At 38.9% G+C, this 26,514-nt stretch overlaps 2 protein-coding genes across 13 annotated transcripts in view; both read right to left on the reverse strand.

Annotated features, from left to right (window-relative positions):
• RBMS3 (RNA binding motif single stranded interacting protein 3) overlaps nt 1–15,195 on the reverse strand; it is a 717,162-nt gene extending 701,967 nt beyond the window's left edge. For 11 of the 12 annotated variants that reach the window (XM_059162402.1, XM_059162403.1, XM_059162413.1 and 8 more), the window contains exon 1: nt 14,326–15,039. In XM_059162402.1, the coding sequence (XP_059018385.1) occupies nt 14,326–14,400 (75 nt within the window). In that variant the 5' untranslated portion in view covers nt 14,401–15,039. The other variant, XM_059162401.1, reaches the window with a different exon arrangement.
• Nucleotides 15,196–16,050: 855 nt separating this feature from the next.
• LOC131825553 (serine/arginine repetitive matrix protein 1-like) overlaps nt 16,051–26,514 on the reverse strand; it is a 618,386-nt gene continuing 607,922 nt past the window's right edge. Inside the window, exon 6 of the mRNA XM_059165033.1 lies at nt 16,051–16,242. Coding sequence (XP_059021016.1) covers nt 16,051–16,242 — 192 coding nt within the window. The remainder of the gene's footprint in view (nt 16,243–26,514) is intronic.

The following is a 26,514-nucleotide window of genomic DNA, read 5'->3' on the forward strand; positions in this document are numbered from 1 at the left end:
GGAAATGGTAACACCACTGGCCCCAAGCACCTGTTGGGACTCCAAAAATCGTGTCCCAAAGAAAAGAAGACATTTCTAGTTCTGCCAAATGTGAGTAGCTCCTTTTCAGCTCAAACCTCAGCCAGGAAGTTCACCTTCTCACCAAAAGGCTCAGACCATAACACTTATCATCAAAACACAAAGGGGTATGCGGATCCTGCAAGATGCAGTTTTAGGTTTAGGAATCCAAGCATAGAGATCAATCTTTATGTAAGAGGAAACTCATCAAGGCATTTCTCAATGTTTAAAGAAAGTATTTAAAGCGAATAACACCTGCTTTGAAAATCACTGATTCTAACTTATGTTTAAATGAGTACCTCGTACATATACTGTAGGATTATTCATAATGGCAAAACAGTGGCAAAAAAGAAATTACTGCCCATCAACGGGTATCACCTGCATAATATGTGGTACAAATGCATTAGGGACAATTATCCTGGATGTAAAAAAGATATGTGTCTAATGACTTGATGAAAATGTCACAAAGTATGCCTTTCACTGAGAAAAGGAGTAAAATAACCCATTCAGTATGATCTCATATACCATAGATCTGATTGTACATTTGCATAGATCTAAAAAATGCTGTAGAAGGACATGTATGATTTTATTATTAAAATTGGCTATGTCTGAGAGTTTTGACAGAGCGGTGTGTTATCCTGAAGGAGATTACTAATACTCTTTATACATCCTGAATTGTTTTGCTAGATGCAATGAGTAGGATTACCTTGCAATAGAAAAATTTACTAAGTGCTAATTTACTAAGGAATTATGTATACAGAAACTATATTTTGTGAAAATGGTAATAAGGACCTTGATGCAAAAAAAAAAAAAAAAAGAGAACATGATAGAGGAAAAAAATACAGAACAAACATAAGAAAATCAGTGCAACTTGGAAAAATCAAAAGGCATCCAAACCAAAACCATAGTTGGTTCCTTAGCCACAACTAGGTTACTGTTTTCATACATTCTTGGTGAGAAAGGCTTTGAAGTTTACATCAGAAACCTTTCTTGTATCATCTATCATTACTTTAGCCATGTCTTTATACCTGCTTAGTTAATTGCATAGGGAAGGTGAATAGACTTCACTTTCCAAAATAGGAATTCTGTCATTCTTGCCTAATCTCCGAAGTAGTCTTTTCATATTTTAAGTGAAAAAAATCCATGTCAGTACTGTTGTGGACCATTATGTGGCATGGGTATATATATGGTTAATAGTCTCAAGATCCTCTGGTGAGCAAAGCAGACAGAGGGAAAGTACTAATAATGCTCAACCCATCTCCCAGCTCCATCAGCGCCATGCCCAACTCCCTGTCAACCCAAGAAAGGAAGCCACATATACAAGCTGATATTTTTGGCAATTGCTCAGGAATGGCCTCTCTCATTCCCTCCAAACCACCGTCACTACCATTTAGTCCTGACCTACTTGCTTACTCTCATCTCCAAGTTCCAAATACTGGCTACTTAGACTGTCTTTGAAATCTACTCTGCCCCTCCCTGCGTTGGCACATTGTTCTGATACTTGCCAGCATCTTGGAATGCAATGCTGTGGTAGTTTTGTTATGCTTTGCTTTGTCTTTTTTTTCCCCCTTTTTCTTCTCTCTCCTCCCCTCTCCTTCCCATTTTTCTTCTTTTCTGTTCTTTTTTTATTGCCATTTCTGACTTACCTCACCTCTGCCATCATAGCATGTCCCATTAGCTAGTGATATAAACCAACTCCAGCCAACAGTCGTAGGCTACCTAGCCCAGCGGTCCCCATGTTTCAGGGGAGAAAAGCTAAGTAAGACTTACTTCTGGTAAACAAAATGCCCTTTGACATAAGCACCACAGAGATGAAGATGACGTCAAGCAAGTCTGGTTAAAAACAAAAAACAAAAAACAAAACAAAACAAACAAACAAACAAAAAAACAAAAAAAATATAATATTAAATAAATAAAATAAATCACGGCTTCCAGCAATGGACTAATGCACAAGACACAGAACGTCACAGATGAATGCATTCTGAAAACCTTTCCTTGCACGCTCATTCTGCATCAATCTATTGGATACTGTAGGATACTCATAGATGAAGACCCCATGGTCCTAGTCCAAAGGGGTTCACAAACGAATTCTGTGATATGATGCTGAGGAATAAAGGCATGTTCAAAAAGCCAAAAATAAATTTATGACAAAGTACAAAAAGAAGTCAAAACCCAATCCTACCCTATATTGCGGGGGGGGGGACAAAAAACAATAAACAAAAAAGGTAAGAGGAGACTAGAAACTAAGAGAATAAGAAGGATGCAGAAGTTTAGGACCTAAAGGCAAGAAGGCAAAGAAGGCAAGTCCAGAGCTGAAAACTTCAGGACAGGAGGCCGGTTTGGGGGGGCGGGAGGCAGGAGGTAAGCAGGCAAGGACAAGTGGAAAAGAAGCTGGGGTACAGAAAGAAAAGATTTCGTCCCCCCAGGAAGGACAATGTGGGAAAGGCTGAGAGATGTAGGAGATTTAATGTATAAGCAAGGTCATTTCAGATAGCCATCCTAGATGGATTATTCCATGGGGAAGTGAGGAAATCACGGAGAAGTAAGGAAAACGAACTTGGCAGAAAAGATGGACCATGACTAATAATAATACCTAGTCTTTCTTGGACCTCTATTGACCTATATTCTTCAAGGACCATGTTGAAATTCAGACTGTCTTTTCGCCAGGACCCACCGTCTAACGTAAGCATGTGCTGGGGATCCAGAGCATGGAAGCGTGATTGCACACACATTCTCAATTCAACTGCTCCGTGGGTCCCCGGGCACATTCATGGCCTGCAAACAGCCTGGCTCTCTAGTGAGCACTTTGCATTGTACAATTCTCATGACAATACAGGTTTGCTGGTTTTATTATGGTATGCTGTTGTTTTCCCCCCTCTCAAAGCCAGATGCTTTCTACACTGAAAGCTTCACTCATGAGTATATTTTTAAGCATATTATGGATTTTATATATAAAAATTCCAAAATATGTGTTAAAATTTGATTCCAAAAACATTCCTGTTTCCAATCAAAAACATCAATAAAGCTTTTATCCAGATTCTCCCTGAGAACTACTGATGAGACGTCAGAACAAATAAAGCAAGTCCTGAAGGTTACTAAGTGCCTCAACATATGAAAAACCCCAACAAAACACTAAGTTTGTCCTCACAAGCATTGACTTTTTTTTCCCCACAAGACACCAAAAGCCTCAAGTATATGACTGCTCCATATCAAGCTCTATATTCACATTAACATTTTCCCCAAAGATGGTTCTTCGATGTGTAAATTATATTTTCTTTACCATGTAGCTCTTACTGTTTGCCTTTGAAAAGGAAAACTCACGGACAAATTCCAGAAATTTGAAAGGTGGTATAAGATCTTCGTCTTTCTATTTTCTGTTTCTTCCTCTCTTTGTTTCATCTTACTTGGTGCTTCTCATAAATCACTTGTTAAATTAAAATTGTAGAACTACCATTTTTTCTTCTAGCACGCCGACAGCCTCATCACTAAAAGCTCTGAAGATCATTAGAATTTCTGCTGTATAAACAATGATTATGAAATTATTTGAGAAAAAAAATTAGAATTGATTGATCAGTAAGATTTCTAAAAGATGCTATCAAAAATAGGGAAAAGATTGGGGCGCCTGGGTGGCTCAGTAGGTTAAAGCCTCTGCCTTCAGCTCAGGTCATGATCTCAGGGTCCTGGGATGGAGCACTGCATCAGGTTCTCTGCTCAGCGGGGAGCCTGCTTCGCCCTCTCTCTGCCTCTCTGACTACTTGTGATCTCTGTCTGTCAAATAAATAAATAAAATATTTTTTTTAAAAAATAGGGAAAAGAAAACAGGTATCTAACTTGATATACTACCAATATATCTCAGATCATGGGAAGATACTACACTATTGGGGGGGGGGATAAAGGAAATTATTAGTAACCCTCATTCAGTGAGACTTGTTTTTATTTGCTATCAACTAGCAGGAAAAAAAAAAAAAAAAAAAAAAGCCTGGAAAGAGCAGATATACGCCACCTTGATACCACTTTGCCCCCTTCATACTCCCGTTGGTCACTCAGACTCAGCAAAAATCAGAACCACTGAAATAATCCTTGAAGTTTCCAGAAGTGTGTGTGTGTGTGTGTTATGTGTGAGATAAATCAAAGCTGATTCATTGAGTCTGCTGATGACATTCAGTGAGATCTGGCTAGAGAGCTGGGAAGAAAAAATGAGTAATTAGGTAGAGAATCAAAACATTGGGTGATTATGAGAATTCTCCCTGGAAGGCTGGGGGAGGGAGTGAAATTTTAGATACAAGTGTATGCGCGAATTGGAGAAAGAAAATGAAAAAAAGGGAGGGGGGGGCAAAACAGAAAGCCTCCTTCTTAAGATGTGATTGGGAGGAAACAATCCTGCCTTGAGCCTGGGACCCTGATTGCCTTGTATCACTGGGACAAAAATGAATACAAAGGAAGTCTTACACAAGGCAGCTTCAGAAGCAGTATGTTCAGGATGCTCAACACCTGTGCAAGTCATGGTAGATCTGACTGGAGTGTGCATACGTGGATACATGGGTTCTTTAAGAGGCACACGGATTCAAGAAAAATCATTCTAAGTGAACACCATGGACACAGAGGTTTAGGAGGAGGTGGCGGCTTTAATACATGCAACAAACCCATGACCCAATTAACAAACAGAAGAATTTAGAAAGATTATGCCATCAAGTACCTATCATGCCATTGCTCGCCTCCTGTCTGTACCCCTAAGTGGAAATCCAGGGAAACACCTGTTATATTCAAGCTCTTTTTTCTTTCCAGTTGGTAAACAATTCCACCAGTTGCACAATGAAAATATTCTGTGAGCCTGGCACTCAGATCAGGACCTCTCAGTTGCTCTTGCTGCCAAAGGTCAATCCAGTGTGTCTGCTTTTGACATATGTTAGCCAAAGAATGTTAATGACATTTTCCAAAATGCTAGCGCTGTTCCACCAAGTAACCCACCCCGGAAATTTGGGATTACTAAAATACAGAGATATTTTAAATGCCAAAAAGCCACAATAGGTAGAGATAGGGCCAGCTTCTCAGGCTTTCTGACCACTTCAGGGACCCACAAAAACACTGACAAGATGAAAAAAACGCATCGTCACCAAATGAAAAAGAAAATAGTGAAACCAAAAGTGATAAACATTTGTTTGCATATCCACAAAACATAACTCACTATCAACTTTATTCATTGTTGTACTTAGTTCCTTCCTCAAGAAATTCTGTACATTAGAATTTTTTCACATTGTAAGAACACGCCCCCGTATGCAAAATGCCCCAAATTCATAGGCATATATAATGAATTTACTTGCACTCAAAAAGTTTTGGCAGCAAAATTATAAAAGCTCTTTATTTTATTGCAAAAACAGTTCTAACCTGATGTGCAATATGAATGCATTTTAATATCTTTGTTAGTTTGTGGGATGGGGGCTTCCATGACTGGCCAGAAAATAAGGAGGTTTTTAAATGACCCTTCACTTCTTCCATTGTTTAAGGAAGTCGCTAAACTTGTAGAGAAATTCTCCCATGTTCATTGACCTATGCCTTCGGATTTTTTTTTTCCTTATCTTTTTCCAGCTTATTAACAAAGCTAAACAAAAGAACAAGAACAAGGCCGGAAGGGAAAACGTGCCATTGTCAACATGAAGTCTAGTAGTCCTAACAGATAAATAATAAATTTTAAAGTCAGCGGTTAATTTTCTTTGGAATAAATTTTGAAAAGAACATCAAAATTTTATTCTTTTTCAGAATTCCCTGCCTTAAATTGAAACACTTCCTATTTCTAATGGTCCAGTCTGAATTGATATGCACAACAATGGACAAGAGTCCTAGGGGCCAAAAACCAGGAGCCAGGGTAATTCAGGAGCTGTCACAACCCTTCAAGGGACTAGCACCGAGCCAAACAACAACAACAAAAATTGTGTTTTTACAATTTCTTGAGGAGAAATTAAACATCATAGGTATGTAATATGGTTTTTTGTATGACACACTAGAAAACAATCTCTGAAATTTTATTCCAAGATTTGTACACTCTCCTTCATATACTTCATCTACTCGAAACTACTTGGGAGCTTAAGAGTGTATTTGCTTGAATGTTAAGTTACCCTCGCTTAAGTTATGTCAGGATGCCACTGTCCAATTTGTGTGAGTGATAAGTTTTAAAAGAGGCAACATGAGAGTTTACAGACATCAATAATAGCTTCAAATATGACTCACATGTGTAAGGAAAGCTTTTAAGATATCTTAACCAGTTCCAGAAATGCAGATAGTTAGCATTCTGTTTTCCATTTTCGTTTTCATTAAATCGTCATCAATCAGCAATATGACTAAGATAAATAGACAGCGGTACACGAGATAAAAATAGGAAGACTTCTCAAAAATCCTTCTGAAATTCTATGCGTAATCCATATTCAGCTTGAAAACTATCCGCTAAGAATGAAATAACCAAAGATTCTAGCATATGAAGTGTGATGTATATGAATTCCTTTTTTTTTTTTTTAAAGATTTTATTTATCTATTTGACAGACAGAGATCACAAGTAGGTAGAGAAGCAGGCAGAGAGAGAGGAAGGGAAGCAGGCTTCCTGCTGAGCCAAGAGCCCAATACGGGGCTTGATCCCAGGAGCCTAGGATCACGACCTGAGCCAAAGGCAGAGGCTTAACCCACTGAGCCACCCAAGCACCCCTGAATTTCTTAACACTACAATGTAACAGTAAGAAAGCTAATTCTGAAACAAATTAAAAATCAGTACTTAAACAATTACTATCAATATTTAGAATATAGCAAAATTAATTTCTCTTCCATTGTCTCTTACTTTTCACACAATAATAAGGGACACTATCAGAATCGCCTTAACTATGTATAGAGTCAAGTCTCTTTTTTTCTATCCGGCTATCATTCACAAAAACAAAATACAAGGTTCCACACCCTTTCATTAATTCAGCTAACAGGAGTTTGGGGGGGAATAAGAAGGGTATCTAGCGAGAAAAAGAGGGAAAGACAATGGTCTTGCTTAGGTGTCCTGGAGAAGTTATTCTCTTCCTCCTATTACTCCGTATACTACAGTTACTACAGTATTCCTTTTCCATGTTTTAAAAGCTACTAGTCAGAAGTTTAGGGAGTTGAAGGATTTGCAAACTCCAGTCGCAATAGTATTTCATCTGCTGATTGTCATTCCCATACTGACAGCAAGCTCCTAGTCTGATGCACCAAACTAGTGCTGTCAGAAGGCAATCCTTCTGCCTTCATCCCCCCCAGCTGGGTAGGTCGAACACATGCCTACCCATTCAGTTCTTACACCACCTGCAGAGAGGAAGTTAAATGAAGAAAAGGAAAGCATCACATTATCACCTTCAAGTCTTTGGATAAGCTCTCATTTTACCAAAGAAGAACACTTTAATGGCAATAACAAAGCTGGCAATGACCATGATTAAATGATGCCTGTCATTCTGTCCCACCCCTGTGAACTGCTCTCCACCCACTCCCAGGTGATGGATGTGTTTCTCTTGGTGCGCTGGGTTTGGATGTGGCAAAGGAAGCAGACAGCTAAATTCATCAAAACACCAGCGTCGGCAAAGCAGCATTTGATCCGCTCTGGAGAAAGCGATGGGGACCTGAACAAAAACTCTTCTATGGCACAAAACCAAGGTCATCTCCCAGTCCCACGAATACATTAAAACAGGCTCATTTATCTCAAAGGGAGAGTCACAAATGCTAAGCCTGGAAGAGATCTTAGAGAATCTGACCTAGAAACCAATCTATTGACACACAAATCAAAGAATTCCCTCCCACCAAAAACAAGCAAACAACAGGAAAAACAAAAACAAAAAAATAGAATCCAAGTCTCAGCACTTATTACCCATACTCTTGAAATTTATTATCTATTAGATGTCAATGTTCTGAATTACAAAACTTTATCCAGATATCTGATTCCACAGGGTATATACTTCCTGACCAATAAACGTACGTGAAAAAATCCAATTAAATGTGAACAAATCTGCTGCCTATATCAACATGAAAAACAAAACCAAATGGAGTCCAACCTACCTCTATCAACCTGTTGTGTTTTTTTTGTTTTGGGGTTTCTTTTTTTTTTTTTTTTAACTTTTCCAAATTGCTTTTCAGTGTCTGAACTCTGAAAAACACTGACCACCTCTCTACGCTTTTTTAAGGCCCTGAAAATAATGACTTCCTAATAAATCTCTTAGTAGTATTAGCATCCCATAGATTAATAATCTAAAAAAAACTTAAGATTATAAATGTCATGAGTTTTTTTTCAAAAACTTTATAATCATCCCTCTAAAACAGAAATCACTTTGCCATGACATCCTGCTAAAAAGACCCACAAGTTTTGTCTCTTTGTAGAAGTATGTACTTTTTAATAGTGGCCACCAAGGAGTAATATGCGTACAAAACCAAATACCACATTTTCAAATATCTTTAAAAAGAATCACACTACCACCTATTTTGTTCTCTTAATGTTACTGGTCCTCATCACCTATCACTCTTCTTAAGGGATAAATGGCCTGAAGATTTTCTTATAAAAGTTGCACAGATCAAAGTAGCGAAAGAAAGAAAGAAAGAAAGAAAGAAAGAAAGAAAGAAAGAAAGAAAGAAAAGAGAGAGAAAAGTTTTGATTTCAAAGCGGAAATGAGAAATTCACTATTGTTATGTGAATGTGTGTTGCGTGGGAGTCATGATGATCCTTCCATTGACGTTGATTTTGGACACTTTCGTAAATGTGTGTTTTCTGATTAAATGGCACTCCGTGTTTAAAACAAAAATTGGTCTTATATATCCATCTCCATGTTCAGAAAGCGTATTTTCCAATCACCTTCAAGAGAGTTCGGCATTTTTCCCACTACTGCAAAAAAATAGCAAGGCGAATCCTCAGCCCAGGTCTCACAACACATCACTACCCTGCTGCCCTTGCTCTCCCTCCAGTTCCATCTGCTCTCTTGCTGTGCAACAGCTATACTATGAAAAAGTCTATTCTCACATGCTTTTGATATTACATTGTTTAATCACATACAGCTGTGGCTTATGAGACTGTTACAAAACACAATTTTAATGTAGTACTCGAAGCCAATTTTGGATAAACATCAACCATTTACTCTGAATAAGAAGTCCGACACTAAAAAGATTTTCTTTTAAAGGAAAAGACTGGTTTTCTTAGAATTTGGCCTGGGCATAATTGTGACTGAGCCCTGCCTCTGCCAAAAAGACTGATAATGTCGAAAAGGATTGTGTAAAATCACATTAGTGCAAAAATGAAGCTTTTCAGAATTCCTGGAGCCAGAAAGACCTGAGACGAACTTACAGCTTCCTTCTTGTCTTTTGCCTCCCTCCCTTGCAAATCACCCCTCCCTCTAACCCTCTAATAGATTTAATGACTTCATAGAAATAATTTTGAGTTTTAATTCTATTGTTCTTTTCCCAAATTGAGAGAAAGCGAAAGGAAACTGCATTAGAAAGATACTGTTAGAACAAATTTACATGAGGTTTCCTTTGACTTTGGAATGATTCTGGAGAGAGGGAAAAAAAAAAAAAAAAAACGACCAGGAACTTTTTACATATCTCTTCTTTTTAAGTAGGCACTAAACTTAGTGCTGTGAAAACAATGACTGCATTATGGAAAAGACAATCCCAATGATAATAAAGAGTGGGGAGAGGAAAGCAAACAGGAGAACTAGAAAGGGAGAGTGGCCCCTTGTTACGATATTTCTCTTATTTAAAACCAGTTAAAATTGTGTACATTCTAAAATGAGACAAACAAGATTTATCATGGTTTCATGCTATCATATGACACCCCCCCGCCCCCGGAAGCGAAAGAACTAGTTGGGGTTGTACCTAAAAGTTCTGTTGCTGGAAGATTTTTAGAAAACCAGTTTTGTATGTTTCAGTCTTTCAAAGGAAAACAGAACTTGGGAGTTTTCAAGGCTGTTTTAAAACTGGCAAGTTACCAACTCCGGCTATCAATGCAAATCTGAGGCAGGAAGTACTAAGGAAATTCTAAACTCATTCCCTCCCTCTGCAAGATTTTCTACATTTTCATGTGCAAGAAGTATGTTAAGGGGTTGTTCTGTTTTGCTTTTGAAGGATCTGTACTTTCACATCTTTGAGAATATCCTTTGCCCCAGAGGAGCCTCTCTCTTCCTCTGCCTACTCCTTAGTCCTTTGTGTTTCAAGTGTTTGCTCTTTCTGTGGCACAGTCAGTTGGGCTCTAGCTAGACTTTGAGAGATGGGCGGCTGTCCAGGCTGCAGATGGTTGGAAACTCAGCCTGAAATCAGTGTGCGGCTGATGAATTACTCCCCACACCTGACCCCACCTTCACAGCAGGCTCTGAATACAATCCGAGTCCCACCAGCCAGAAAAACCCCATTGGGTCCCACAGGCCGCACCCCTTTCTGCAAGATCTTCAGGGGAAGCGGATGGCCCAAGAAGGGAAAGCAGGAGGCTGATGGGAAAACAGCCTGAGTAGAAGCCGTGCCCGGGGGTGGTAGAAACATCATGACCTGGTCAGGGTGAGGAAACGGAGGGAAGGACTAGCTTGCTGTGTGTGCCTGGATGAACTTTAAACTTTGGGGAAGATGACAAAAGTTTTCCAACTATCACGTAAGAGGGAAATATCTATTTCTCAGCACCAAAATGTCAATTCACTAGGCTGTGACCAGGTTTTACTCTTTCTAGCTTTCCTAGTTTGATTAAGTTGCTTTTCTAAGAACCTCCCCTACACAAAGTAACCTCAAACTCAGATTGGAATCCACCCTGGGTCTCTCAGTGCAATTCCAACAGGTTGGCTGCTTTGAATGGGCTATCACAAAATTACTGAAAATATTAGGTTACAACTCAATCAAACATGATTATGGATATTATCATTAAGCTAATGAACTGTTTTTTTGGTCTCCATTCTCTCAAATTTGCTGATTATTCTGGGTGGCCTTCAAATAGCCAATTCGTTTTGATGGAAAGGTTTTTTTTTTTTTTAATCCAGCTCTGTCTCTAGCGTAAATACTATAACATGTCACCAAGATTTCTTCTTTTCTGCCTAATCACAAACGTTGCTTTTTGAAAGTGCTTCTTTTAATGGGGGGGGGGGGGAGGTATGGCCAAAAGAAAATCGACAAATGTAACTTTTAATGCAGGGTCTCGGAGAATGAACATACCAACAACCCTGTTACAATAGAGCTACCAGTCAGCCACTGAGTTTTTCATTATACTTACATGCGCATTTGTCTAATATACTATTTTAAGCATGTGGAAAATGGTTCAGAGGGAGAAAAGTATAAATAACTTATTTCAAACTCATTTTTTCTTTTAACCCAACAAAATTAATGGATTAGTTCTCATGTAATGGGAAATAAGAGGAGCAGAGAAGGCAGGGAAGTGTCCCAAGTTTTTCTGAAACTTTAATTGCATTTGAGGAAATGGAAACATTTCCATTTACTTAGAAATCCTACTTTCATTTCATTTTATTATAAGAAAATAGCAGCTGTATCTAACACATATATTTACATAGAAAGAGAAGGTTTGGTATTTTGTACTTTCTGAATGAATACAACAACAAACTTTTCAGTTCTTAAAAAACCCCATAAAGATTTTTTACCCCAAAATAAATGTGAGTAAATGGCTTTTGTTGATTATTAAAAAACACCTGAATTTGCAAGACAGCTTAAGTTATGATGTTCCCAGAACATGACTTTTATTGTCAAATACAGATCTCTGTTTTTAATCAACTATAAGTATTCTTTATATATCAGCATCATTTTAAATAGTTATAAGTTTAAAAATGGACCATAACTAAAACCAAGGCTGAAAGGACCGTAGATTTTGTGAATTCCACCGAGGCTTACCAAATCAACATAGGCAGCATGTATTTCCTTCAAAATTAGTGGAGATTATATTTTAAGATGTAAGTATAAAAGGAGCAAAGCAATGATACTGAAATAACCTAGTTGTTTGCATGCTACGCTGGGTCATGATAGTACTTTCTTACATAGTATTCATGCTGTCAGCAAGACCCCACATTTTAAAGTATGATTGACCCTTCTTCTTCCCATTCCCTGTGTGCCCAGCTTTCAAACCAGGGCACGTTTTCACATCTTCAGCTTCCAGGAATGTTATTAGTGTCTGTCATTTCACAGTCCCCATAACAGTATTCGACAATCTCACAGCACTGTCAAAATTTTACAACATAATAATCAATACGAACTACCACAATAGCCAAAGTAGCTAATCTTATATTCCCCACCACCCTGATCTGATTATCCAAATATCAGCTTAGGTCACCTAATGGATCTAGCTTCTTTAAAAATGTTCCAGAAGTTGATGACTTTGACTAGCTTAAAAGTAACAAGATCCAGATGCCGCCTGTCTATACAACACTAAACTACACAGGACCCCCAAACAGATTTTTTTTTTAAAATTCCCTTTATATTTTTCAGGCTCTTATCTTTTCTCTCGTCACTCCACTTTCTCTCTTTGCCCCAATCTCTCTCTCTCTCTCTCACACACACACACACACACACACTTCCCATCAGTGTAGCTCATCCAGCATCCTGTCATTAATATAATGTGCACGACATGATTTCCTGCTAGTAATAAGTTAAAAGAAATCTCAAGCAGGAAAGCAATTATTTCATTACTCCATTCATTTTTAGCTAAAGTTTCCTCTCTGAATATACTTCATAGTAAAAAACAAGAACCGAAAAAAAAGCGTGAATTTTGAAACATTTGGAAAAATTTAGCCAAATGAGTAAAAGGGATGGAATGTCCTATATTTTTCATGGAACCCTGGGGTTTGTTGTTTTTGTTTCTTTGGGGGATGAGAAATGACTATAAATTTCCTCTTTTTAACTTGCCCTTGCTATGCCATTTCCTTGAGGAAGGCAGGCAGCATTCTCCACCCAATCCCCCAAAGAGTTAAAACTCAAGGCACTGGAGCAGGAGGGGCTGGTCTACTTAAGCAGCAGCCACACAAACTAAATGCTCACAAAGGCAAAAAGCAATGTGAGTCGACCTTGGAGGGGCAGGGCGAGTCATAGAGCGATTGAAAAAGAAAGGAAAAAAAGCAACAATTTTTAATATAATTCTGAAAGTCTGTTACCTGGTCTGGTTTACAAATAGGCATTGTTTGATGAGACAGAATAAATAAAAGCTAACTACAGCATGAATTACCAAACACTAATCACATCAACGAGTCCGGTGACAGCACAGATCACTCAGGCACGCCTTGTTCACTCTCGGCGTATTTATTAAGAAGACAGTGGAGTCTGGCTAATGGGATATAAAATAATATCATCGGCAAAGAAATACAATCCATGCATTCAAAGTGGTAACTCTACCAACATCCCCCCCAATCAAGTCCAATTTAATGGACAAATTGGAGCATTGATTTCACACCTGAGAGTGTTTCATGTCTGAACTGCAGGATAAAGTTCATGGCTGGCACTGCCCACTGCTTAGTTACGTGGGCTTGCCACTGGCCCCGTAATGATCATTTGAGCACACACAGAAAGACTCAAGTATTTAACCAGTTCACATCCAATTATCATCAGTTACATTTCATCCTGTTTCAAGACCGGGCCTCCCGAAGGCAGCCAGCACAGAAAAACAGTGCTTCTGAAAGTAAAGAACATCGACAGGAAAGCTCTAAAATTCAGTCTCTAGTGTCTCGATCATCCTCGATATGTGTAAGACACATACAAACACCACCCAAAACAAAAACACACCCAAACAAACTCTAAGGCACTTGAGTTAGCTGTATTTAACCTTCCCACACCCTTCTTTCCCTCTATACTCCACGATTAAAAGTTTGAGTTATCCCCACCCTGGCGAGTCCTATCCAGTGGGAAAAACCCTTTTAGAGCCACAAACAAAGAACAGCTCACCAGAAAAGCCCCTGAAATTGTATTCTTGTGCCTGATAATCACTGTTACGATCTCCTTTCTAACAACCCTGTCCATCTGCACAGCACTTTACTACAGGTATCAGGAGCATTTTCACGTTGCCAAATAACAACAAAGGAACACGAGCACAACTATTATCTCTCCCAAAAGAGAAAACCACAATCCCACGGCTTGCTTTCTTCTTAGAGTCTCCTCTGCCTCATTAACTCCATTGGTATGTTACTCATTTCAAAGAACCGGGATGAGCTGATGGGGAAGGGGAGGTAAATAATAATCTACACGCCTGTCTGTCTCCCATCCCGAGTGCAGAAGGATACCGCACTGCTTGCCAGACTGTGGGTCGAGCCATACCTTGGTTTGGAGATAGTGAGGATAGTAGTAAGTGTACTGGGGGTACATTTGTGGCTGATCCAGGCGTTTGCCCATGTAGCTGGAATCTTTATCTCCGAAGCAGGGAACTGGATGACAGGGTATAGTGCCCCAGGCCGAGCTTCCTCTTAAACCACTATTCCTGACAGTCCCGATGACTGATGAGGCTTCAGAGATCCCTCGTCTTCCACCACTCGCTAGTTCCAACACGGCAAGAATTTAAAAAAGAAACACACTAAAAAAAAAAAAAAAAAAAAAAAAAAAAAAAAAAGGGAAAAAAGAAAAAAAGAAAAAGGAGGGGTATCGGTAGGGGAAAAAAAAATACCCCCCCACACACAACCTCCCAGATCGTGCTTTCCTTCCCCGAGCTGCTAGGGTCCACTTGGGATGAGGCAGTTTGTTCTCTATCAGGCTGTCTGTAGTGATGTCAATTGCCAGCGTTTGTAAAGAGAGAGAGAGAGGGAAAAAAAAAAAAATCAAAGTCCTTTTAGCACAACTCCGAATCCTTGCAGATCAGCTTCCTGTCTCCTGTTTGTCTCTTTCCCCACCTTAAAGAGAAAAAAAAAAAAAAGGTGGGGGAGGGGGGAGAAAGAAAGAAAGAAAGAGAAAGGAAGAAGAAACAGGAAATAAAGGGGGGGAAAAAAGAAAGAAAGAAAAAGAAAGGGGGAAAGAAAAAGAAAAAAAAAAAAAAAGAAAAAAAAAAACCTTGCACAGCTTAGTTGCTGCTGTCTCCCTCCCAGAGTGACATGGTGTTCGGGGCTTGTCCTGTCCTTTCATTCACTTCCCCTCCTTCCAGCCGGTGGGTGGAACCGAGAGAGCCTCTCCAGGGAGCAGCGTACGCAGTCCAGAAGGCTGCAGTATTTCCTCCAAGAAAAAAAAAAAAAAGCCTGCTTCAACCCCTGCTGCAAGCAAAGTTCCGATTCCCTCTGCTGGCTATCTCGAATAGCAAAGCAATTTTTGCAGCAAAGCTGCCGCCGCTGGAACTGAACCCAGGGAACCCAAATGCGGGCAGTGGATTATTTCTTATCCTTCCCTCCATCTACCCAACCACAAGAGCTGCCTTCTTTTTTCCTTTGCTTTTTGTTTTTTTCTTGCCAAGTTGCAAGGTAAGCCACACTGCTAAACAAAACACAGAAGACTACGGGAGGGGAGAGAGGACGAAGGGAGGAAGGAAGAGAGACAAAAGTAAAAGCAGAGGGACAACCCTTGCCGGGTAAAATGGAAAAAAGTGTGTCCCGGATGCTCTCAAAACCTGTTAACATACGAAAGCCAGATGAATCCAAGACCTGGTTCAGAAACTAACCTTATACTTCTCGAAGACATGGAGGATGCTAAGTATTGAAGAAATTGGAGAGTCTACTCCAGGACTACAATCAGCGAGCCATGCGCCATCAAATCACAATGTCCAACTTACCATAGCAGAAGTGATCAATCTCATCCTTACATTCATTTTGTGAGCATCAAAGGAGGAATCCCATTAGTTTTACGGGCATCTTTATAAATAAGATCACGGGTTCTCTCACTGCCTATCTCTTTATGGTTATTTTGGTTCATGGATGCTTTAATCACTTTACTGATACCGTCACACACACAAAAAAATCATAATTACTTGGCAGAGTTTTTCCCTACCAATAATAAGTGATATTCTGACATGTCTCTCAGCTATTACATTATAATACAAATTGTTTCAGAGAAAATATATTTCCTTTAAGGGTCCTTTTCAAGGCAGTCAAGGCTAAAATTAGACATGCCAGCTGTGTTTTGCTGTGAGTGCTCACGCATGCCCAAAGCGTGGGCAGACCAATATTGAGCGCCTCTCCACTTTGTCAAACCAGCTCTGTTCTCCCCAGCCCAGAGTTGCCTTTTCAGATAAGAGGTTCCTGGTACAAATCCAGCTTCCTAGTGAAGAAGAACAAAGAATTCCAGCCCAGTGCACAATATGGTGTCCATCCACATTCCAGCCCTGCTACCCCGGAAGGCACTGGGCTTGCCCTCAGGGGTCTGGTTATTGGAGGCTGTGTCTGTGCATGGCCGTTCCTTGGAGAAAGAGAAGGATGGTGGGTAAATAGTTTTATGTTTGACTTTTCACAAGAACAACCACCAGAAAGAAGGAGGGAGAGATGATGGGAAGGTATGAGTTTGGAGCCCTGATACTCCTGTCATTAAGAGAATTAAATCAACACCACCGGCATTGAAATGTGTTCTTCTGGGTCTCACTTATCTGATCCAGAAAGTAGAAGTATTGCCAACTTAGCTGGCTGAAGGCAGTAAACTGTATCAGATACGAAGTCAAAACTACTTTGATTTAAAAAAATCCTTCAGTGAGGGGTGCCTGGGTGGCTCAGTGGGTTAAAGCCTCTGCCTTCGGCTCAGGTCATGATCCCAGGGTCCTGGGATTGAGCCCCGAACTGGGCTCTCTGCTCAGCAGGGAGCCTGCTTCCTCCTCTCTCTCTCTCTGCCTACTTGTAATCTCTGTCAAATAAAATAAATAAAATCTGTAAAAAAAAAAAAAAAAAAAAAAAAATCCTTCAGTGACATCTCATTGCTCAGACAATTAAGTCCTGACTCCTTGGAACCGTTTTTAGGACACCGGAAAACCCCACTTCATCTTCCAGACTCGGACAGACAACTCTGCCCCTCACGATCTATACCTGAGTCACTGTGAATGGCTTTTGAAGTGGAATGTGCGCTCTCAGGACTGTCACGGGCTCCGCCCCAGAGTCGTCCTGCATCCCCATTCAGCCTGCCATCCAGCTCTCAGTATGGGTCTCACCCCTCTCTCAGAGTAGCTTTCCCTGAACCCTTGCTTCTCTGCTGCATCTTATATTTGCCCTAATAGCTTGCTTATCCTGGGCAACTGCCTCTTTTTTTTTCTTCTTCTTTTTTTTTTAACATATAATGTATTGTTTGTTTCAGGGGTGCAGGTCTGTGATTCTTCAGTCTTATACAGTTTATAGCACTCACCATGGCACATACCCTCTCCAGTGCCCATCCCCCAGTTACCCCATCCCTCTCACCCCCCTCCCCTCCAGCAACCCTCAGTTTGTTTCCTGAGATTAAGAGTTCCTTATGGTTTGTCTCCCTCTCTGGTTTCATCTTGTTTCATTTTCCCCTCCCTTCCCTTATGATCCTCTGTCTTATTTCTCAAATTCCTCATATCAGTGAGATCTTATGATACTAGTCGTTCTCTCATTAACTTGTTTTGCTTAGCATAGTACCCTCTAGCTCCATTCATGTTGTTGCAAATGGCAAGATTTCATTTTTGATGGCTGCATAATATTCCTATGTGTGTGTTTGTGTATCATATCTTCTTTATCTATTCATCTGTTGATGGATATTTAAGCTCTTTCCACAGTTTGGCTATTGTGGACTATATTGTGGACTATATTGTTGTTATAAACATGGTGGTGCACCTGCCCCTGTGGATGATTACATTATCTTTGGGGTAAATACCCTATAGCTGGGCAACTGACTCTTAATTGCATGTTTGTTTCTTCTCTGATGCCCTAAAAGCATCAGGAAAAACAGGAAAGTAGGAGGTCCCATCATTCTCATTCACCTTCATATTTCCGAAAATGGTCATAGAATTGGGCACAAAATGGGTACTCTGCAAATGTCTGAAGAATAAGATATCTTACATACCATAAGAATTCTAACCCAACTTATATCCTTCTCTCACTACATCTCAGTATATTTCCGGATGCAAGGGCTAGAGAGATAACAGATCAGAATAATGTCCATCGCTCATAGAATATATATTCTACAAGTGCCTGGGTAACTCAGTTGTTAAGCGCCTGCCTTCAGCTCAGGTCGTGATCTCAGGGTTCTGGGATCGAGCCCCACATTGGGCTCAGCGGGAAGCCTCTCCCTCTTCCACTCCCCCTGCTTGTGTTCCCTCTCTTGCTGTGTCTCTCTCTGTCATATAAATAAGTAAAATCTTAAAAAAAAAAAAAAAAAAAGAATATGTATTCTCGTGAGGGAGATAAACAGAGAAATAAACAAGTAAATAGGCAATATAAATCAGGTATTACATAGTACTGTTCAGAAATATAAAGCTAAGTAAAGAGAAACAGAGTCACAGGGATTCCACTTTAAATAGGATAGTCAGGAAATGCTCACTGAGAAAGAGCTCTGAGGTTAAAGGAAGGGTGGGAACCACACCCTGGGTGTTGTGTACTATGAGAGCACTTCTTGTGAGAGACTTGGCTCCCACCCAAGCTGCCTTTGTTCCAGTTCTGTCTCTGCCAGACTGCTCTGCCTATTTTTCTCATCCATCCAATGTCACTACACACTACATACAGTCACCATGAAAATTCACCAAGACTAACAGGCAAAGCATTTATAATGCCTTGGAACATACAAGATCTGCTCAATAAATGTCAGCATGTATCTAGGGGGGTAAAGTCATCTCAGATAGAGAGAACAGTAAGTAAAGAAGGCCTGGCAGCAAGAACATGTCTTTGAAATGTACAAGAAATGGCACAGGGGCTGAAATGGAGCAAAGAGGAGCAAAGACCATCAAACAAGACTGGAGAAGTACTCTGGGCCAGATCACATAAGCCTTAGTGGGAACTTGGTGAGGAAAACTAAATTAATGACAGTGAATAGTACAGCCAAGACTCTATCCAAATAGTTTGATTGTAGATCTAGTCATCTTCAACTACAGAATGCTGTCCTGCAAAATGACTTTTTGAGGTTCCTTGTAATACTAAGACTTACAAGATTGGGATCCTTGGATGCTTCTGCCAATTTTGCCACTATGAACAAAGGATACCAGTATTCTTTCATTAACAACTGGCCTAGCTACTCCTTGGAAGGAAAGGAGCAGTGTCTTATTTACAAATGAAAGGCCAAATAAATAACTCCCCAACCCAAGCTATAGCTCACTTATACGTAAAGTCCCAGCATGTGTTGATGCTTTCTGCAATTTCTACACAAATTGCCACTTTCCAAAATGCTATTCTATTTCATTGGATTATTGCTGTCTTCTTGGCATCAAGTGTCATTAGCTTAAGCACATTCATTGAACATTTAAAGCTTTTCTTAAATAATGCAAAGACAGTTTACCACATGTGAGAATTGTAAAATCTGTGTTTTATTTATTTTTTTACTTTTTTTCCTTCAGAGATACCAGTAGCCATCACAATTGGGGAGGCAAGATACTCTTGTCAGAAATGGTTTTTATATCATGTCTGCTCTGTTGGAACAGTAGCGCTTTCCATTTAAATGATCAAGTTAAGGTAGGAGGTAACTAATTTAAGGCACTCTCTAAATCAGAAGCCAGCTGTGTCCCATTTGCCAACTAACAAACAAATTTTGTACAAATCCAAGAGCAGAAACTGCATCAAAGAGCATGGACTTTTACAGATTCACGTGATTCGCAGCAGGGACGGGAGAGGCACTCATTTAAGACAAGTCCTTGGTTACCAGGGTAGAAACAATGTTTCAGACATACCATCCAGAGATAGAGAAGAGATAGTGCTGAAGTGAGGGTCAATTGCATAAAGACGGAGAGTCTCTTCTGGTTTGCTCTAGACCTATCCACTCAAAGAATAACTGGGTCCTCTCTCTGGATGATTCATCTTTTAAATGACAAAGATGTAGTCAATAGCAAAAGAAAAGAACAGGAGAGAGAGAAGCAAAATAATAATAATAAGAAGAATTGTGTTATCTTTAAAAACAAATATACTATTTTATCTTCAAGACATTCATGACCTTGAATAAATTAAAACAAACAAGTGAAACCACAATTTGATATTTGTTACCTCTTCATTCAAGTTTGTTAAATCCTCTTCCAATACAGCAGTTGCCAAAGGGGTATTAAAGATAAAAGGTTTTAAAAAAAGACAAGATGGTAGATCACAAACTCTGACAGTAAAGTACTGTTACAAATGTCTTACCTTCTACTGGATACTCATCCATGGTTTAGGAACATATCTGAGATAAACTAGGAGAAAGAGACCACTAGTGATGGTCCAAATTTGAACTATAATTAAATGTAAATTTTAATGTAGATAAAAACAGTAGAATTGGCCTTAGAAGAAAATTTCAAGCTTCAGAGCAAAATTAAAATGGGCTGTATCTCATGAAAGTCAATCAAGTAGAGGAGCAAGAATAATTTAAAACAATGAACATTTTTAACTTCAACAAAGTTTTACTGAGCATTTACTATGTGCCTAAATAACCAAGAATATCAATATAAAAATTATCACTTTTGTCCTCAATTAGACTTAGCATCTCATTATCTATCAAACATCAGTCATTCATAAATGACCTAAATGCCTTTCCTCTTATCTGAATACCAAATTTTAATAATAGATATTAAATAATTTTAGGCTGACCTAATTTTTTGAAACACATACTTTATTATAAATCTAAGCAATGATATACATAAAAATCCATGCTTATTTTGCTTTTATTATCTTTTCAAAAATAACTTAACTATCCTCTTGCTCTTTATCACATATTATTCATAGTGCTTAATACTGTGATAGTCACATACCACTAGGATTACCAAGACATTGAAATTAGGCATGACCATGTGACTTGCTATGGCCAATAAAATTTGAAGCAGAAGTGACACGTGTACAACCTTTTAACTGTTGCACTTTGATTTACCAGCCCACTCTTCCCTGATAGAAGCATGTGCTTATACAGAGGAGGCATCTTGAAAGGCTTGGAACAGCTACCTTGAATAGTCACCTGGACCAGCCATTGACTTGTCATGAGCAAGAAATAAACCTTTGTTGTAATTATGCTAATGAGATTTAGTGACTTACCACAGCATCACCTAGACTGCCCTGACTAATAAGACATTACTCATAGTTTGCTTTTATACTTGTTGATTTCCTTCTTTGAGTATCTCCCCCACAAATGTCTAAACTCAGAAGGACAAGGAATTTATCTGTCGTTTTCACTGTTATATCCCCAGCACCCAGAACTGGGTGAGATTTAATATACATTTAATAAATGTTTGTTGGATAAATGAGTAAAATGTTCATCTAAAGTCATCTCATTTATCTATCACTGGTTAAAATGCAATACTTCATGAAGTAGAGGGAAATGAGGCATGTACTCAAAATGTAGATTATTCTGGGAGGAGAGTGTAGTTATACACTACTAAATGTTTAGAGGAGGAGAAGGTTTTAGGTTTTTCTTTACTGACTATAAGGAGTGGTACTAGGTTAAGAAAGATACTTAAGAGATAAAGAAGCTCAAGGAGAAAATAAAATACAGATGGCCTGCTATATATTAGACACTAGACTAGAAGTTCATAAATGTTTCCTCAGTTAAAACTTGCAAGTTCCTAGAAAGTGGGTTGATTCTCCACACTTTACAGTTGAGCAAATTAAGAAGGAAAGGGTTTAGCTATCTTATCCAAGTTCATCCATAACATGGTAGAGGAATATTCCTAACTCATGTCTGCATAAAGCCCAACCCCAGATTTTTTTTTTAGCATCATTTGATGGAGATCTTAAATGTTTTATTCCAAAACTGGGTTAAGGTAATCTTTGTGTTTACAACAGAAAACTCATAGTATACATTAAAGTCCTAAATAAGTCAGTGTGTTTTCATAGAAACAGATGGTACGGAACAGAGAGAAAACTGGAAAGAAAGAACATGGCCTTCTATCAAATAGCATAAACTCTATTTGGACCACAGATGTGATGGTTAATTGTATTTGTCAACTTGGCTAGGCTATAGTGCCCAGTTGTTTGGTCAAACACCCTAGATGTTGCTATGAGGTATTTTTCAATGTGGTTAATACTTAAATCAGTAGACTACGAGTAAAGCATACTATTCCCATAATGGGGGTGAACCTCATCCAAAAAAGTAAAGGCTTTAAGAATGAAGACTGAGATCCTTTAAGAAAGAAGAAATTCTGTCTCTAGACTGCCTAAGGATTCTAGACTCAACATCAACTCTTCCTGGGTCTCCAGCCTTGACAACCTGACCTGAAGTTTTGGGATCCGCCAGCCACCAGTCACATGAGCCAACTCCTTAAAACTCTCTCTGCATATAAACACATCTTACACATTATGTTTCTCTGGAAAACCCTGGAAAAAACAATAAGTTAATAAAATGAAAGGAATGGCAACAATGAAGTTCAGTGATATGGGCACTCATATACATTCCTAATAAGTGTCTATAATGCTTTTTAATAGAGCTTAACAAAATGGATAGCCTTAAAAATCTTCATCTTTGTCACCCAGTAATTTCAGCTCTAGGAATCTAAAACAGGAATCTAAATCTTATTCCTAGATACTTAGGAATAAGTGACTGGAGAACCCTGAGTGTCCAACTGCAGTTTGGTTAAATAAATCACAGGGTAGAATATGATTCAATATAAAAATGATACTTGGGAAACATTTTAGCATATGAGAAATGCTCAAGTCGAGTAGCTAATGGAAAAATCAGAATACAACCTTGTATACACAATAGGTTTTCAACTATGAAATAAAAACACACAGACAAGAGAATAGAAGAACTACATCACAGTAACAACAGTGGGTATGTTTCCCCTATGGTAGTATTATTGAGGATTTTACATTCTTCTATCTCCCCCCCAAATTTTGGCATTTTTCTAATTGTTTTAAAATGAGTATATATCTCATTATTTGAAATAAACATTATTTTTTATAAACAATTTGTAAATAAGTAGATTCTTAAATGGTTTTTTTTGTTGTTTTGTTTTGTTTTTTAGCTCACAGGACATTTTTTTCCCCATTTTATTTTATTTTATTTCTTTTCAGTGTTTCAAAATTCATTGTTTATGCACCACACCAAGTGCTCCATGCAATACGTGCCCTCCATAATATTCATAATACTCACAGGACATTTTTAAATACCCTGATATGACAACACCAAAATAAATTATGTTTGCATTTTAGATAGCCATTGCCTTCCTATCTGAATCAGACATCATTTTAAGAAAAGTACACCTTTCTTTAAAGTCTAGGAGCATGGGGTACCTGGGTGGCTCAGTCACTAAACATCTGCCCTCAGCTCAGGTCATGATCCCAGAGTCCCAGGATCCAATCCCAAAACGGGCTCCCTGCTTGGTGGGGAGTCTGCTTCTCCCTCTGACCCCCACCCTAACTGTGCTCTCTCTCTCTCAAATAAATAAATAAAATCTTAAAAAATAAATAAATAAAGTCTAGAAGCATAAATTCTATATCCAAAAAATGTCAAAAATCTGATTTAAAGCCTAAAAACAAATATCCTCACTTAGTGAAAGAAAAGAAGCTACCAATGGCAAAGGACATATCTTCACAAGCATTACAGTAAACCTACATGAGTATCCAAAACTTTTTTTTTTTTTTAACATCCACTAATTCTGCTTTGGCTATCTAAGTTCCTCATAAGTTTATTTGTAAACATCAGTTTGCTTATAATATACTGTAGGAACAGGCAATTTGGGGGGGGGGGGTATATCATAAATCCTCCCTGTGTATTTATTTCCATGCAAAGAATTCCACTGTTTGAAGCCCATTGAGCCAACATTGTTCTGATGCAGTTGGCAGACTCCTGTGGCCTTTTTACAAGCATACCTTCTACCATGACTTGTGCCAACAGTGAACCAGAGCTTTGGAAAACACCAAAAGCCTCAAAGTAGGGAGAGAGGAGTAGCTGCTTTGTCACATGAGAAACACATTTTTCTAAAAGGAATATCATTACTTTGTATCGACCATTCAGCTTCCAGCTGCCAATAGCTATGCAAGTTGGGTCAATATGGCCAGATTTGATTGGCTGTGTTGATTCTTCTCTCTAAAAACATCTGCAGAAGCCCAGGCCAAAAGGTTACTACTAATTAGAATCACTATGCTATACACCTGAACTAATATAATATTGTACATCAACTACACTTCAATTAAAAATTTTAAAAAATAAATTAAAAAAGAAGAATCACTGCATAATATACAAGATACCTAGTTAAACTTGAATTTCAGACAAATGATGAATACATTTTTAATACAAGTTATGTCCCAAATATTGCACATGGCATATCCCATGAAATATTTGGGCCATACTTATAAAAAGTACTCGATGCTTGTCTGAGATTTAAATTTACCTGAGTGTTATGTATTTTTTTCTTTCTTAAAGCTAGCAAACTTAATCCTCATTGATGCACTAGGAAGGTTTAGAAGCCTTTCAGAGGATACAAGAATTGGTAGAAAGTTCAAATTTAATGACAATTAGCAATGCTTAATATTTCCAATCCTCATTACACTCAAAACAGGTAAGCCAAAGTGTCTCCATATTAAGTTTCTTCTGAAGAGAGTTTTACCACAGTGTATCCCTGATCCAGAATCTCTTGTTTTGTTATAATTATAAACTTTTTTCTTTTTACATGCGGGAATGTTTTAATTTTTTTCTTAAATTGTTATTCAACACAATAAAGTTCCTGTCAAGAATGACAGATGCCCAGATCCATACCTGATATCAGAAAGCTCCAACTGGGGGGCCTGGGTGGCTCAGTGGGTTAAGCCACTGCCTTCGTTCGGCTCAGGTCATGGTCTCAGGGTCCTGGGATAGAGCCCTGCATTGGGCTCTCTGCTCAGTGGGAAGCCTGCTCCCCCCCCAACCCTGACCCCGTCTCTGCCTGTCTCTCTGCCTACTTGTGATCTCTCTCTCTCTGTCAAATAAATAAATAAAATCTTAAAAAGAAAAGAAAGCTCCAACTGAAGAGAACCAGACAAATGCACCAAATACAAGAGAAAAGGAGACCAAGGCAGGCCTCCTGTGTCCGTGACCAGTGTGTACAGTGATGGAGAATAAGTGTCTAACAACTTCATAGTAATTTATCAGAAGAATTTTATGTCTCTTGTCTCCAAGAAATAAAAGTTTGGACTTGTATCTTTGAAAGTCTGTGCTTCATCTTTCCAGTAGTTTCTATTATACATTACAGAAATATCAGCTAAGGTCAATTAAAAATAAACAAAAACCTGTCTTTCATGACAGATAGTTTGAAAAGTGCTGATCTAGAAAATACACAATTGTCTTATTTCCTTTCATTTCCATTTGCACATTTCTGGTGGTGGAAACGTTGCATTGATGTGTTTTCTGATTGCAATACAAGGAATAATGAAACTCACATGAACTACAAAGGAGAAATTTAATTCCCTCAAATTTACTTTCCTTGTCTTCCTAACTCATTCTCTTTTCTTTGTCTATTCCTTACCCTCTAACCTATGTCACCTTCCTGACCCAAAGGACAGCATTGAAGGATGCCAAACCCAAAGCTGGGAGACGTGAGACTGGGTTGGAGACTGACGCTGGCCAGATTCCCCAGCCAGAGCCTCACATGTAACATGCAGGTTGTAATGAGGTCATCTAAGGTCCCTTGCTGACTCCGATATTCCATGATGCCAGGAAGCACTTGTCGAACTAAGATGAGACCATGTCTTTTTAGCCACAGGGATACACGGGCTGGCCCCTGGGGGTGGACGGCAAGGCTCAGGCCAAGAGCACAGGGGCTTTGTGTGACTCCCAGCCATTCCCAGCAGCTGCAGGCTGGGAGGCCCCGACTCCAAAAATAGCCCCACAAATTATGATCTGCCTTCTAGAGATGACATCTCTGTGAACGGTACTAAATCACGGCCAGACACTTAGCTTGACGTTGTTGCCAGTGCCTCGAAAACAGCTCCATCCCTGGAAGTCTGGAAGAACCACCCATCCCACCAAGGGGCTTTCAGCATTCTGAATGTTTAGGCTCATTATGCAGTCAGGAAACATAATGATTCGTTTTTCTTTAAGGAAGTTTATGACTGAAGGTAATGGGGGGAACATAAATGTACTGACTGTTTATTGAGACTCATAAATGCTAAGAACACAGACAAATAATTGTCTCTTGGAGATTTGTTCTTGTAGTGTAGAATCTTCATTCTTCGCAATTTAACTACTGAAAGTTTACCCACCTTGAGGAGAATTATTTAGTGGGAAATAAAACTTAGCACCTATTTCACTCCCTCCTCCAACAACTTTCATCCTCTCAGAAAACTGTCTTTCACATAAAATGTGCAGAGAAGGTAGCTTGTTATATAGGGCTAGTAAAACTAAGAGGTAATTAGTACAAGCTAACCCTCTAAATAATAATGTCAAGTTTTAACATTTGCTGAGCTCTGTTCTTCTCTGTGAGAGATAAACTTTGTTACTCACAAATTACCAAAA

The sequence above is a fragment of the Mustela lutreola genome, chromosome 2 (assembly GCF_030435805.1).
Source record: "Mustela lutreola isolate mMusLut2 chromosome 2, mMusLut2.pri, whole genome shotgun sequence".
Lineage (NCBI taxonomy): Eukaryota > Metazoa > Chordata > Mammalia > Carnivora > Mustelidae > Mustela > Mustela lutreola.